The 17,249-nt window shown below is 35.1% G+C and overlaps 1 protein-coding gene across 1 annotated transcript in view; it reads left to right on the plus strand.

Moving 5' to 3' along the window:
- Nucleotides 1–17,249, plus strand: part of SEMA3E (semaphorin 3E) — a 211,306-nt gene that overhangs the window by 182,246 nt on the left and 11,811 nt on the right. The window contains exons 12-16 of the mRNA XM_036429568.2: nt 955–1,046; nt 3,272–3,313; nt 5,976–6,142; nt 10,069–10,136; nt 11,775–11,914. Of these exons, the coding sequence (XP_036285461.2) occupies nt 955–1,046; nt 3,272–3,313; nt 5,976–6,142; nt 10,069–10,136; nt 11,775–11,914 (509 nt within the window). The remainder of the gene's footprint in view (nt 1–954; nt 1,047–3,271; nt 3,314–5,975; nt 6,143–10,068; nt 10,137–11,774; nt 11,915–17,249) is intronic.

Genomic DNA, 17,249 nt, shown 5'->3' on the forward strand with positions numbered 1-17,249 from the left:
CTTTACTATTCTCTATCTACTTACCCATCTATAGAGAGAGTCCTTATTGCAAAATCACTAGTGGCAAATTAATAATTTGAGTTTCATCTTTGTTTTTTGCTTGATGTAATAATTGTGGGATATTAATGGAGTATGCTTGGCTTTACAGTTTATGACTACTTGTATTTCTTTTAGTATACAATACAAGTAATTATTATTTGTTTTATTTTAATCAAATATTATTAACCTAAATATGAGTTGATAAGTTTTAAACAAGGTGTTAAGTACCATAGAAATTCTTAGATCAGTAATTCCAAAGTGGTTTTTTTTTTCTGATTTATTTCCAGCAATACACAAAATTATTTTTACAGGCAAATGAGTGTAGTATTGAATTTTTCATTGTAAATAACAAGTGCAGAATATCAGAGATGATAAAAATAAGCTACAATTTAAAATGTGAATATAGATTAACAAAATTATTGATAATCGTGGAAGCTAAATGATTAGTGTAGGAGGGCTCATTATACTACACTCTCAATAGTGTGTACTTGACACTTTTCTAATAAAAGTGTGTGTGTGTGTGTGTGTGTATGTATCTCCATAGTGTGTTGTTCCCTAAGATTTTTTTATTTTTAAAAATATATGTATTATTGGTTTTTTACAGAGAGGAAGGGAGAGAGATAGAGAGCTAGAAACACCAACGAGAGAGAATCATCAATCAGCTGCCTCCTGCACCCCTCCCCACTGGGGATGTGCCTGCAACCAAGGCATATGCCCTTGACCAGAGTCAAACCTGGGACCCCTCAGTCCGCAGGCTGACGCTTTATCCACTGAGCCAAATCGGTCTCAAGTTTCTTACCAAAAATGTAGGTTCAGGTAATAAATTTTCTTTCATCATACATGGTTTTGAATTGTGTGAAGACCAGATGTGGCAAAACTTCTAGTTTACCTCTCTCTCCCTTTTTCCCCATACAGATAATGGAATTGTGCTGAAAGTAATCACAATTTACAACCAAGAAACAGAATCAATGGAAGAAGTAATTCTAGAAGAACTTCAGATATTCAAGGTATTTTTAGTAAAAATAATTCAGCCAACATTTATCCATTGCAGACAATTCCAAGTGCGTTGTAAATAGAAAAGACATTATGTCAATTTTTTTCTAACAAATATGTTGTGGATCGAAGTGATTTGAAGTAAGGAATGATTTAAAATCTTGGTGCATCTATTTTATTTTCAAAGACTTAAACTAAAGAGGCCAGTAATTACCTAACATGAGAAGAATTTTAATGCATGAACTATGATTTAAAGAAATAACACTTATACCACATATGAATTCCAGAATGATTATTGTAGTTTCATCTTGTACAAATGTACAATAAAACTGATAACTAAAACATAAAAGTAGGTTTTATACTGTGGACACTGTGGTATGATAAGCATATCATTATAGCATATCATTTACACAGAATTTACTAAAAAAAGGAAAAAATGCAAATTGGTAATAGAGAAATTACACATGATAATACAATTGTATATATGCACACACAGACACACACACACATACACACACACACACACACACATACAGTCAAGTCTCAATATTTGTGGCAGTTATATTCTTTAAAGAGACCGTGAACACTGAATTAGTAAATATTGATCATTGCTCCTAGGGAAATATAGATTAGGTTCCTATGAGTCTCCAGTCACAACTTCTTGTCAACTGACCAATACATAATGTGCGTTTTTTGTTTAAAGCCACCTTATTTGGTATATATTGTTGATAAGTTAGCATTAAGTCCATGGCCCATAGCACTATTGCCTAAAGAATGTCCATTTAACACACGTATTTTCGCTAGAAGGCACAACACAGCCTTTTGGAACTTAGGAACCCCAGGGAGCACTTCGGCACTATGTTTAGGGGCCATTTTAAACATCAAAATCACCAACAAAAAGCACAAAAATGTCAAAAATGTGGCACCAAATAGACCATGAAAAGGACACTTGTTTACAATGTGCGAGCTGAACCGAGGAGGCAGCTGGGACTATGCGCTTTGGGCAGCGCAGACTTCTTGCCTTGTTGTGTGCACATGTCCCCGGATGACTGCAAAACACCACACACACTGATACTGAGGTTACACATGAGTCTCAGCAAGTAGGTAACTTTGCAGACACACAATCTATAAATAATGAAGAATGATTAGCTGTCTATGCATGTAATGAATATATACCCAAAATATGTTTATTGATGAAAAATAAACTCATTTCACCCTGGCTGTCTTGGAGATTAGATTCCCTATAACAAAACCCAAGGCTAAACATGTTTCTCTTTCAACCAGCTCAGCTTTGCTACCGTTTATTATGTAAGAATTCATTTCACATTAGAGACCATAATGGTCATATTAGCAGCATCCACAACAGTATCTTGTTCATATTAAACTTTAAGAAATAGTGTTGCCTGAATACATGCATACATGCATTTAGGAGTCTATAGTTTAAAATGTGTGTGTTTTTTTTAATTGACACATGCAATGTTCTTTCATAAAAGTAATTCTTCTAAGGGAAATCATCCACAGAGTGAAGCATACCTGCCAATTGCTGCTCCACTTGCAGAATTGATTAGTTTTGTGATATTCCTTAAAGACACTCTAATCTAATCACCATCCCTAGAATAACACATAGGCTCTCAAAGCTGTGTTCTAGATTGTACTTTCTCTAAAACAATGAGGTTACTCATCATGTTCAGAGCATTCTGGACTCATTATTATTAACCACAATAGCTCCAAGAGCGTTTTGTTTAGGCTTGGGATAAATCAATTAAAGTAGGTATTCATCTACAATTACATGACATTATTTCATAATTTTTGCTAATGTTTTTGTTTTATTAGCAATAACACTTATTCAAAGACATTATGACTGTTTTACTTTTAATGATTCAACTACTTTTATAAGAAAGAACACTCTGACTTGATTGTTTAATTTAAAGATACTTGAGTTTCCAAAGCATGAATATGCAAATACAAAAAGTACATTTCAAAACACATGGTAAGCTGTTTAAATTATCCATACTTTTCTCAGCTACATATTTGTCCCACTAGTTTATAAAAGAGTTTTAAATAGAAAGCTGTATTTTAATCATTGTATTTGTCTATCAATTTATAAAAATGAAAGCTATAGACTTCTTGGCATAGAACTATGCTCATATTATATATATGATTTTAGGTGATCGATAACCATATTAAGGTATGTTCCTACATTTTCTTTCTGAAAGGGAAACTTTTTTTTTTTTTTCAGGATCCAGTTCCTATTATTTCTATGGAGATTTCTTCAAAGAGAGTAAGTTGTGTGTGTGTGTTCTGTGAGTGTGAGTTAAAGTTAAAGGATCAAGAGCTTATATCAAAACATGTGCTTATATCTGGACAAGTTATAGTTTTATTAAGAGGAAAATGTATAGTGATTTTCATGTAATATGTTTTCTTTTTTCTTTTTAGGAAGGTAGACTTGAATAGATTTACATCTACAATTACATGACATTATTTCATAAATTCTCACCAACGTTTTTCCAAAAACAATAGTAACAGAAGGTTTGTGCAGTGAAACACAAACCTCCCTTCCATTTAAAAAAACAAATATATATATATATATATATATATATATATATATATATATATATATATTATTGATTTCAGAAAGGAAGAGAGAGAAAGAAACATCAATGATGAGAGAGAATCATTGATGGGTTGCCTCTTGCATGTCCCACAGTGGAGATGGAGCCTGCAACCCAGCCATGCACCCTGACTGGAATGGAACCATGATCTCCTGGTTCATAGACTGATGCTCAACCACTGGGCCACGCCATCTGAGCCCTCCCTTCCATTTCACTGATACTGGTTTCTGGTATAAATTCCTCATAAATAGTTGCATATATTTTTCAAAATTTTTAGTAAAATAACATTTTATGCTTAGACAAATGGGGACATGCAAGGTTAATTGTTCTGCTACTTGTCCTTTTTTACTTTTCAATATATCTTACAGTTTATTCCATATCATTCTATGTGTATCTACATCACTCTTCTAAATGTTAGATGTCAATGTACACTCCTGGTAGGGATGTAAATTGGTGAAAGCCGCTATAGGAAAAAGCATGGAGGTTCTTCAAAAAATTAAAAATAGAGTTACCATATGTTTCAGTAATTCCACTTCTGGATATTTACCTGAAGAAAAGGAAAACACTATTTCAAAAGGATATTTGCACCCCCCTGTTCATTGCAGCATTATTTCCAATAGCCAAGACATGGAAACAGCCAAATGTCCATCATGGGATGACTGGATAAAGAAAATGTGGTATACACTGTAAACAATGAAATATATTTCAGCCATAAAAGAAGAAAATCCTGCCATTTGTAATAGCATAAATGGTCCTTGAGGACATTATGCTAAGTGAAATAAGTCAGAGAAAGACGTGGATACCATATTAACTCACTTAGATGTGAAATAAAAAAAATAAAAGAGAGAGAGAGAGAGAGAGAGAGAGAGAGAGAGAGAGAGAGAGAGAGAGAGAGAGAGCTTATAAGTACAGAGAACAGACTGATGGCTGCCAAAGGCATGGGGTGAGGGATGAGCAAAATGGGTGAAGGGGATCAAAAGGTACAAACTTCCAGTTATAAAATACTACCTAAGTTCTGAGGATATAATGTACAACATGGTAATTATAGTTAATACTGTATTGAATATTTGAAAGTTTCTAAGAGAGTAGATCTTAAAAGTTTTTATCACAAGAATAAATAATTTGTATCATACCTATGTATGGTGAGGGATATTAAGTAGTTTTGTGTGGTGATCAATTAGAAATATATATATATATATATATATATATATATATATATATATAAAATTATTACATTGCACAACTGAAACTAATGTCATGTCACATGTCAATAATATCAAAATATTTTAAATGCAAAAATATACCATTGTTACCCAGACAGAGTGGCTCAGTTGGTTGAGCATCATCCTGTGCACTGAAAGGTTGCCACTTCGAGACCTGGTCAGGGCACGTATCTGGGTTGTGATTTGGTTCCTGGTTGGGGCACCAACAGAAGGCAATAATTCAATGTTTCTTATATGGATATTTCTCTATCTCTATCTCTATCATCTCTATCTCTATCTCTATCTCTATCTCTATCTCTATCTCTATCTCTATCTCTATCTCAATTTCCCTCTCCCCTCTTCTTCTCTCTAAGCATGTCCTCAGGTGAGGATTTAAAAAAATATAGACAATTTTTTTATTTAATCTCTTACAAAACATTCCTTTAGATCTTTTTTAAAAAAATTACCGTATTTTCCAGCATATAAGACGACCCCCTAATTTTACAGTTAAAACAGGTTTAGGCCTATTTTCGTTGTATAAGACTACCCCCCACTTCCGAGGCAACACCAGTTCTTTTTTTAATAGACCGCCTCTCTGACTCTGGCCAATCTGAGCAGGCTTTTTACTAGAACACAGTGTACATGTTCTGTACCCGAAGCTACACTGTGTTCTAGTAAAAAGCCTGCTCAGATTGGCCAGAGTCAGAGAGGCGGTCTATTAAAAAAAGAACTGGTGTTGCCTCGGAAGTGGGGGGTAGTCTTATACAGCGAATATAGGCATAAACCTATGTTTTAACTGTAAAATTAGGGAGGTCGTCTTATACACCGGAAAATATGGTATAATGTTAGGAGATGAATAGGTCTTTCTACTTAGATAATAATAATATAACAGTCAACTTCTTGAGAACTTTGAAATCACTCTAGCAATTTTTACTACTTATGCATTCATGTCTATAACAATATTTCATATCTTGGAGAAATTAAAGTACCAATATTCCATAATCTATTTTCAGTCATTTAAGCGAATATTCAAGGAGGTAATTGTGTATAAATTGAAAATCTAGGTGTAAGAGCTCAGTGAGAGTTCTGTCCATTAATTTCTGATAGCGGCCTCTCTTTGAATCTGTAGCAACAGCTGTATATTGGATCTGCTTCTGCTGTGGCCCAAGTCAGATTCCATCAGTGTGACCTGTATGGCAGTGCTTGTGCTGACTGCTGCCTGGCGCGAGACCCTTACTGTGCCTGGGATGGTATATCCTGTTCCCGGTATTACCCAACGGGCACACACGCAAAAAGGTGAGACAGAGTCCCCAGATGTGTGTTTCCCTGGTTTAGGAAAATGCAAACACTTTTTTTTCTTCTGTACTCATTCCACAAAAATAACCATGTTCTTTTTATTTAAATCAATCATTCAGTCGTATTTTATTCATGAGTTTGAAAACTTAAATTTTTCCTGAAAATAACACACATCAATATTGGGTAGAAACTGGACTTGAGCACACTGCTAGGTTTTTATTTTTCTACCCAAGTTTGAATCAACTCTTCCCCCTTCTGAAACTATTGCTGCAAGACATGAAACCAGTGTAAAATGTGGAAATGGCAGGCCACCACACATGAGGAATTCAAAGACTTAAAAGGAAAATAAATAAATAAATTCTAAAATACATCCTGCCTTTGCCCCATGTCCTCTCAACCAGCTGGTCTCCATTTATTTCATTTTGAAAGTGAATATTTTAACTACTAGGCAAATGCATGACCTGTATAATTAATGAAACATGTGACTTAATTCAACACAAATGAAAGGTACTTAAAGACTTCCAAACTCTAATGCTTACAGTTCAGCAAGGTCATTGCCACTTTTTAAAGAAGGCAAATCTCAGGATTTTTAGAACAGGACATCTTGAGGTGTAGCAAGTATTTTGAAGAATAAGAATGTTTCTTTACTCAAGCTCTATGAAAGTCTTTGCGGTAAAATATAAGGAAAGATATTTCTATTTTATTTAGAACAAGCAATCTCTTTTTCTCCTACTAAAGTGACCAAAGATAATAAAAACAAAAACAGAACTATATACAATTTCCTTGCTGAAAAACAATTTTTACAAACTTCAATTATTCTTACTCTTTCACTTTGGGTTACTTTTCTTTAAACCCTTTTCAAAATTTAATTTAACCCAATTTAATATAGTTGTGTTTTTTATAGGTTCACATATATAGTAGAATCTCATTTTAAAAAAAACTTAGTCACTAATTCCAAACTTTTGTTAATTTGGCCTTAGCTAAATTAACATATTGATGAGTAAACGAAATGATATGACTAACAGAGTGAAAAGATGCTTTCAGAAAACTAAATAATGAACTAAATAATTTACCAACTCTATTAAAAAGGATCTAGCAAATTAAATAATTTTAAAGTATTATTGATATTTGAAAACAATTATTATAGATATATCCATGCTATTATTTGAATATACTATTTAATGGCTCATTCAACTCCTAAGTGTTTGATACAAGGTTTGTAAACAAAAATGTTCATAAACCTTGTATCAAACACTTATGAGTAACAAGGTTTTTTAATAGTAGGCATCTTAGAGTGATGAAGAACTTTAACTGAACCATTTCAATTGCTAAATATCTCTTGGTATAGAGTACTCTTGTAAGGGTGGTACATCCAATAGCTTTGTAGCATATTTAAAAAGAAGTGCACAAAAAGAGTCATTTAGAAAAAGTTGAATGAATGCACAAAAATGTAGACAGGACGGAGTGAAATGCTGGAGTCAGGAGCCGTGCTCATGAATGAATTAGTTCAGTTCGGTGACATGTAATGGAGATCTTTCAGGGGTGTCAGATTCTTTTGAACCATCACTCACCCCTGGGGGAGAACTTTTGGGATAAATTCCAGTACATGAAGGGAAGGGAACATAGTTTGCTTTTATAGCAGATCATTTTGCTTCAGACCTGACTAGCAGCAGAAATTAAAAACTGGTCACTAACATAAATACTTTTCTATTCAAAGAGTGAAAATGAGTCAACAGAGGGGAGGAAAAAGATTAATATACAATCAAAACCACTTGTTTAAAATAGTCTTCCAAAACACACTAAAATTTATAGAACCAGGTCTTTTCTTCTCCTTGCTCTAGTAATTTGTCTATTTCCAGTGTTCTCTTAAAAAGTTTCTATGAGGCAAGAGATATAAGAAAAATATGCAACCTTGAGGATAAAAGGCAACTTTGGATAACCTTTCTAAAACTCCTAAGCATTTACATTCCTTTTTAAGTGCTGAAATAAGGGACAGCTATGTTAGGGGAGTATGCAGTGAATGTATGAAATCTTTCTTTTAAAATGCATTTTTTTTAAATGATTTTAAACAAATTTTGCATGGTTATTATTGACATTGCTTGTCTAGAACTATCTGATTGGAGTTTCCTTTATTTTCATGTCACTTGTATAATACACATGGTACACATCATTTCTGCAAAGTGGAAACCATTTTTCATCTCAGTGATTTACTCTGCTCCATTATTCATCCATCATTGCTCGAAACACTTTGTATTCCCAGTACCAGAGAAATACTCAGTGTAGTGAGGATTTAACAAAAGCAGTTCAAATCTCACCCAGAGCTGCCACCAGTCGTATAATAGCTGTGGATGTTAGTAGGAAGCCATATAGAAGCATGCAAGTTTTTACTTTTGCTCTTTACTTTTTTTGTTAAGTTGCATTTTCAGTTATCTCAATAGAATAATCCATGTGGCAGACTTAATCTTAACTTTGTAACATCTTGTATCTGTAGATAAGGTTTTCAGATCAACAATTTTTATTTAAAAACAAAACATGCTCTTATACATAGGTCATAATCCTAAAAAATGATTAGAAGTGTTCATCTGCTCTGGTTTTCAATATAGGGAAGTACTTAAACAATTGTTTAAGTGTTGAGTTGTTAACTAGGATCTTAACTCATATGTAAAAATGTACTCCATATCTTAAAATAATATTCCATTATCATTATGGAGAGGCAGTGAAGGGAACCTAGAATGAAAAAAAAAAAAAGTAGAAACTAAAATAAACTTTAGGTGTCAGACCAATTTTATTTAACAAAGGATGACACAGAGGACCAGAAAATGAAAGAGATATGTATAAGATCATATAGCATGTGAGTGGTGGCGTTGGGATTTGAATCTGGTTCCCTTTTCCAAATTTTACGATCACATATGGCTCAAGCTTCTCATTGTCACTTAAACCTCACCATCTCTCTAGGGAAAAACTTCTGCTTTGCCTTCTGTTTTCCCCACGGTTTTGGGGAAATGCCATGCTTTAGAGAAGAGGTATATTCTGCCTTTATGTAATACTTCTGTTTTATCTATAATCCGAATTAATATACTGAAGTTCTTAATTTTAGAATTCCAGTACTCATCATGATAATTTCCATTATTTAATCCATCAGAAAGCTTCTTACAAAGTTAAAACAAGGTTTCATATACATACATATATATATATATATATACTACATATATATATATTCTGAATTTTTTCTATACTATTATTTTTCATTTATATATATCTAAACAGTTTGTAAAATATGAAGCCATGCTAGAAGTGATCCTGATTCTAATAGACAGAGTTGCAAGATATCCTCTTAAAAATGTATAACACACCACCACATTGCATAGCAGCATATAATTTCTACATATGATGTCTGAATAAAAGAGTAAGCTAAATATGTTTTTAGTTATCTTTTGATTAGCAACTGTGTTTGGACTGATTGATCCTGATGGCTATAGAACAAAATATTTGGATTCCAATACCATTTTTACATGTACTTTTTTATAAAGGAATTTTATGTATTTTTTACTCAACTACTCTGCTTCAAATTCTACTTCCTTTCCCTGCACACATGCCTTACCACCAAGACACTCATTTCAAATTAGGCTTCTTATTGAACTAATTTATTTAATAAAATGCAAAGAGAACTTTCTTAAATTGATTCAGTATCCAGAATTCAAACTTATATAAACATTTAAAGAATAATGTTACAAGGATCTTGCCCAGTGAATGACATTCAATGGAAATATTGAAAACAATGAAACTCAGATTTTATCCTTGTTTTGTGTGACTGATCGATTTTTGTCAGTAGCAGAATGCTACTTGAATCTTTAAGGCGCTTGGCAGTGTTTTGAAGTCTGGAAAAATGGAAATCTGAACATCTACATGTGCTTCCTTCCTTCCAGGAGGTTCCGCAGACAAGACGTTCGGCATGGAAACGCAGCGCAGCAGTGCTTTGGACAGCAGTTTGTCGGTAATCCGTGGAAAATTGATTGTTATGGGTTACTTAGTGCACATTGAAGAGATATTGCACATTTCTTAAAAAATAGTCCTTGTTTTCTTTGTTATTGACAGATAAAAGCCCAGTATTACTCAAAGCATTCTTTTTTTTTTTCCTTCCATGCAATTAAAACAGTGGTCGGCAAACCACGGCTCGCGAGCCACCTGCGGCTCTCTGGCCTCTTGAGTGTGGCTCTTCCACAAAGTACCATGTGCGGGTACTCATGTACAGTGCTATGGAAGGAGTACCCTAATTAAGTTAATCACAATGAACCTACCTGTATAGTTGAAGTTTAAAAAGTTTGGCTCTCCAAAGAAATGTCAATCGTACTGTTGATATTTGGCTCTGTTGACTAATGAGTTTGCCGACCACTGAGTGAAAATATGAATTGGACGTATAACCTTTTCTGATTCCGTAAAGGAAGTTTTATATACTACCACCACTTCTGCTAGGAGTGCTCTGACTTGTGTTAAGTTACCTACTAAGTTTGGGGATAGAATAAAGTAGGAAAACTTCGACTCTTTCACTGAAGTGGAATACTAGGCAGCTTAGAGCTGGGGTTGGCTGCGCAGATGTTGGTTTCTGAGGAACAGGGGTTGGTAGGAACAGTGTGGGCTCTTCACACGGTGAAGGTGGCTGGCGCACAGGTCGGGCTTAGTGTCACCGGGTTCACCAGGCAGTCACAGAGGGAGGGGGCACCGTGGCTGGAGACCAGAGGTGTTTACACACAGTTCCAGAGACTGTTGTCCGGTAGTAGCTTGATGGACCCTAAGCTGACTCCGGATTTGGTGCAGGACTAAGTCTCTTGAGAATATTGGCTAGGGAAAGGCGGGATCTCAATCTTAGAGAAACATAGGGGTCAGTTTGAAAGGTGAGGACACAGGCATTGGGGAAAAGCCCTGGGATCTAGGTATTGACTTTGACCGTGGTTAAAGCAACACAAATTGAATCCACTTGCTTTTATTCATTCCCACTGCGATGAGGTATCCTTGCCTGTGTGCACATGTGGGTTCAAGTTCAGTGGGAGCCTTTCTGATCCAAGATACAGTTCGCAATCAAGAAGCTCTGGTTCGCAGAATCCTTAGTTCAGCTGCATACCCTTTTCTTACTGCGGGAGCCCCATGTCTGGAAAAGCGCAATGCCTTGTCAGGATGCCACTCACTCTGTGTTTATGTAGAGCCCAGTGGCTTTGATTTCTACTTTCTGCTGTTTCGTATAACCAGGAACTGAGCCCTATGCCTTGCTTGAACCTTCGGTGCTCACCTTTTCTTACCTTCTTTGCTAAGCACTGGCTACAGATTTCCTATACAGTGAACACTGATGACTAATGTAATATGGATGCTTCCTTTTACTGTCCTGCTTGTCTTATCCTGTGAAACCAAACTCCCAGTTACTTCCTCCTGTCCCACCCCACAGCCTTCTGTGTCTTTACTGTTGAGATTTTGGTGTCCCACCAACTCTAAAAAAAACTCATTTAGATCACCTTGCGTTGAAATTAGGAATAAATGAGAGTTACTTACTTTGCCGCCAGGATCTAATGAATAATCTTTTAGAAGTATTATTTACTATAAAATCTAAGACTCAAGGCTGATCTTAACATTTGTATTGTAGGGGATGCTTTGGATAAGACTGAAGAGCGACTGGCATACGCCATCGAGAACAACAGTACATTGCTGGAATGCACTCCACGGTCTTTGCAAGCAAAAGTGATCTGGTTTGTGCAGAAAGGACGTGACACAAGGAAAGAAGAGGTAATTCAAAGCTGCACATTCACACCATGGTGGATTTCATATAGTGAGCAATTAGTCACTAGATGATTACTTATTGGATGCTTAAAAAGAAACAGTCTTCTTATGCTATACATGTCATTTAAAAAGTGAGGTTATTTATTGTGTGTTTTATATCCATATAAAGATTTCAAACACTTATACACATAGATTTTTATATACATCTGAATCTATATACAATATAAATAAATTACACATACATGTGTTTATATATGTAATTTAGATCCTGGAGATTTGATTTTTATTCAGGAGGGACCTATAGCTTCATGATTTTAGTGCCATCGTATCAAAATGATGCTCTTAAATTGTACCTCCCAAGACAATGTTCTAGAAAAATAGCAAACTTAAACACCATTAACACTTGTATCTAAGACGTATGGGTAATCAAATCAAAACAACAACAATAGCAGCGGTATTAAGCTGGTTGTTTGATAAAGCTGTTAAACATATGTGACCCATTGACACTGGGGTTCCACTGTAGTCCACAGGGAACAAAAGAAAGACATCCGTTCTTTTTATTAACCAGATTTAGTGGTGGAGCTTATATTTCTATAATCGTTTAAATAATGAGAGAAGAACAATTTGGGCAACGTTTGGGAGGATAGCAGCATTTAAAACATACATACAGAAGAGTCTGGAGGTAGTTACTGGATTAAAGAATGCAAGTCTAGGGAGTTGGCTGTTTATAGGAAGAGGTCAAGGCCATGAAGCAGAGAAAGCAGATAAAGCTTTGTTAATGTTGATATAGGATTTGAGCTCAATTTTCACACACAAAAAAGGTGGGTTATAGAAATAGAAAGTAGAACAAACTTTGGTTATGTAAATGGGAAATAGATGTTGGTGAATATTGGTAAAGAAAAGGTTGCCAGTTGAATAAGGGAAAGAAATTCTGGGGACATGAGGGAGAGCTAATAAGTGCATAATGGAGAGAGTGACTGAATGGCGTTTCCACTTCATTGTGGCGCTAGAGACCAAATATCTGTCATCAGAAGCCAACATTATTGATTTCCACATATAGAATACGTTGACTTTTTATGCTTTTCCCCTAGCCTATTGTGAAACTAAAAACCCAACATGATTTTGATCCAAAATTATACACTACATTCTGAAAGATGATTAAGTTTGTAAATCCTCAGGTTCCTGGTATAGCTATTACAGAGTAAGTCACCTCAATTTAACAAAGGCTCTAGAAATAATATAAAAAGGCAATCTGGAAAGGAGACTCCTCCTAAATTTTATGCTGCCGAAAGAATAAATACATATCGAAAATGTTATAGCACATTTCACTGAAATAAACTATTGATTTAGCACTAACGTATTTTCCATTCCACAAATGGGAGATGAAACTGGTTTTTAAATTCCATCATAACTCACTTGGCATAGAGGACCTGAAAATATTCTATAATTATCCAGTTGAATGGCTTCAGAAGTCGGAGAAGTAATTCTTTCATCAGAAGTTTTCTTCATTCACATTATTCTGTTTCTAATTTGGAATGCACCATAAACTCTTATTTGGAAATCTTTAACAAATAATTTTAACATGCTGCATTCATCACAATGTTCATTTTTAAGCTTCTTTCTCACGACATTGAAATAATTTCGGATTTACCCAAATTTTAGTCCCAATTTTCAACTGCATTTAAGTAGCCCTGACTGATATATTCACTGATACTGAAATTTTTTAATGTACTTTCTTCATTAAAAGTTTAGCTATAAGACATTAAGATAGAACTTAATTTCTATAGACATAGCAATCTACTTATTCACAATCTAAAGTAAAAAACAAAAACAAAACAAACAAAAAAAACACCAAAATTGCTGACATCAACAGAAGCTGAGTGTGTGTGTTGTATACACAAACAGATGAGCCTTTTAAACATTTTAGAGTCTGTTTAGAGTATTTTTAATAAGATTTTGAGTTCAGAGTTGTGTATAAAGACCAGTTTTGCACTTATTACAGTTACTACGAGGCAGCTAAGATAATTATTTTATCAAATCTTGGCCCTGGAAATGCTTTTAAGAGTAGTCCTACTGTGGCCATCAAGGCTCCTCTTGGACACTGGAAGCCACAAGAACTCATTTATTTGCAGTCAGATCAGAGCCTCTGTGAAGGTTGATTGTCATATGTACATCTTCTGTTTACTGAGCTGAACTTTTGAGTTGGGAGTATCTGCCTGCAATCCAATTTCAGCCCTCTGAAGTTACACAGATACACGTTTCAGGCAGGTATTTTTGTTGAAATGAACCTTTAGAAATGCTTTAGATAGCATCTAGCAATTCAGTTGTCTCGTTTTCTAAACTGTATTACTACAATTTTCTCTCAAAAATGTACTTTATAGTCCCCTGCTTCCTTAAATACCGCATATGAAACATAATCTCTACACTTTTTATTTATTTCATAAATGTTTATGGAAAGCCTACTTTATTAGTACTTCATAAAGGAGCATTTTCCCTTGGCTTGATGACCTGGCTAATGATGGTGAGTCGGTTATTGTGATGCACTGAGGGAAAAGGCAGCAGAAAAGACTTATAGATGGGGCTAATCTTTAATGTGCATCTGCTGCACACAGAGACTATGCTAGGTGCCTTACCTTATTATCCTGAGATCCCACAACTGCACCTTAGACATAGTAATCCTCCTCTTATAAATGCAGAAACTAAAAGAAGCAGAGCTCATAAACAAAATCAGCATGGCTCATAAACATAGCTGGAAACAAAGCAGAGCTCGTAAACAAAACCAAAAGAGCCATAGCTCATAAATAAAGACAGACCCAAGATTTGGACCAGGTACTTCTGCCATTTTTAGACTATATCATTTTATTCTAAAAATGTATTTATAGATGAGGTCATTGCGACACAGACTTTCCTTCACAGCTAGTAAAGTAGATTCCAATACAGGTATCTATGTTCTTTAAACTAAACCACCCAACCTTCTGAAACCAGAATTCTAAATACAGTTTGGGAGGCTTTGGGACATGGGGCAAATGGAAAACAGTTCACCGACGAAGTTCTGGAATTTGATTTCTGGGCGGGAAAAAATGTTCCTGATGTCAGCTTGAGATGTGTAGATACAGATGTAGATATAGATGTAGCTATAGAGATAGCTACATTTTTTCCCATCAGAATTTAGTGGTGCATACTGCTGCAGCTTTGGTGCAAAGCCAGTAACATCATGTTTAGATGCCTGAGAATCTGCCATTATCTGTCTTTTCAATGGCACATTAACTGAAACATTTCCCACTCTAAGCATTAAAAGTAGGAGTCATTAGTGTATGATATACACATCAATGTATTTCTAATCTTTTCAGACTTCTACTCTATGTCTGTTAGTAGAAGAGCAATTCTGTGTCAAAATAAGTGTGTTCTATCATTTGAGTCTATGTGGATATAAAACTCAGAGTATTCTACCTCATTTTCTTGGGTTTATTTATTCATTTGCCTTATTCATTTGTTTGAAATTTATTTATTGAGCATCTATCATAAAGCACATACCACATATTCTGCTTTTATAGAACTTGTATTTTGGACAACAGAGAATGATGATGATAATAATAATGATGACAACAACAATACTACTAAATAGCTGAAACTGGTTTGGCTCAGTAGATAGAGCGTTAGCCTGTGGACTGAAAGGTCCCAGGTTTGATTCCAATCAAGGGCATGTACCTTGGTTGCTTGTACATCCCCAGTGGGGGGTGTGCAAGAGGCAGCTGATCGATAATTCTCTCTTATTAATGTTTCTAACTCTCTATCCCCCTCTCTTCCTCTCTGTAAAAAAATAAAATCAATGAAAGTATAAAAAAACAATACTACTAAATAATAATTATAATTAATCTATCGGATGATCCTAAGGAAGAAAATGCAAGAAAGATTACTTACAGGGAGAGGCTGTAATTTTGAAATGAGTGATCATGGAAGCTTATCCACAAAGTGATATTTAGAAGAAGACTTGAGAGAGGGGAGGTAATAGGCCACATGACTCATTGGAGAAGAACTTTTAGACAATGGGAACAGATGGTACAAAGGCCCTTGAGGTACAAGTGCACCTGATATATTCCAAGAACATCAGGTTGAAGGGCAGTGTGGCTGGAGGGGAATGGGTAGGTAAAGGGCAGCTCAAGGAGGGATTTGTAACATTTTATAGAGTGGCTTTATTGTTTGCTCTAAGTTAAATAGAAAACCATTGGGTAGTTTTTAGCAGAGCCATGATATGATCAAAACTTGGTTTTAAGAGTATCAGTCCATGCACTGGGGGTCACAGGTTTGATCCCTGGCCATAGTTGGTATGTATGAGAGTGGCAATCAATTGACATAAGTGTATGTGTTTCAAACTTTTTAATAAAGTTGGAATCATATTATACAGATATAAATGTGCCTTTTTATCTACAGTAGTGGTAATATTAAACATTATTTAAAACTAATTTATGGATATGATATATTCTATCATTTTGATGCATGATAATGAATTTAACAAATCCTTTTTGGGCATGATGTTAATTGAAGCCATGGCTATTACATATAATATTTGTTTATCTCTCTGTGCATATTGTGCATATCTATAAATAGTTTCCTGGGAGAGTTTCCTAGATGTGAATTTGATAGACTGAAACATATAAATGTATTAAAGGGTTAAACATAAGCATAAAGGGTTGGAACTAGTATGTTTTACTCTTATAAAAAATAAATAAATAAAAATTTTTAAAAATTTTAAAAATTAAAAAAAAAAGGCTGTAGAAATGTACACACACCCCAACTATGAATGTGGTACCTATTGCTTCATCTATAACCAACCCTGGAAGTTATTGTTTTTAAATGTTTGCCAGTTTGGTGGTTAAAAATATCTTGATTTAATTTTTGTTTCTTTGCTTAATAGAGAAGTTGAACATGAGTTCTTGTTTATTGGTAAATTATTTTTTTTTTTTAGTAAATTGTGTTTTTTGTGTTTTTAACCTCTGTTCTCCTGGAGTGTTGATAGTTTTCTTATTGATTATAAAGGACTAGAAGCCCGGTGCACTGGGGTCCCTGGTGCATCAGTGGGGTCACTCGGCCTGGCCTGGGAGATCAGGCTGAAACCAGCTCTCCAACATCCTACGAGTGGTCCCAGACTGTGAGAGGCCACAGGGTAGGCCAAGGGACCCCACTAGTGCACCATCCGGGCCAGGGAGGGATGGAGGAGGTTGGCCAGCTGGGGAGGGACCACAGAAAGTACAGGGTGTGCCTGGCCCATCTTATTCAGTCCCAATTGGCCAGACCTCATCAGCAAACTATGATGGTCAGTGCATGTCATAGTGACTGGTTG

This window comes from Pipistrellus kuhlii, unplaced genomic scaffold (genome assembly GCF_014108245.1).
Source record: "Pipistrellus kuhlii isolate mPipKuh1 unplaced genomic scaffold, mPipKuh1.p scaffold_m20_p_10, whole genome shotgun sequence".
NCBI lineage: Eukaryota > Metazoa > Chordata > Mammalia > Chiroptera > Vespertilionidae > Pipistrellus > Pipistrellus kuhlii.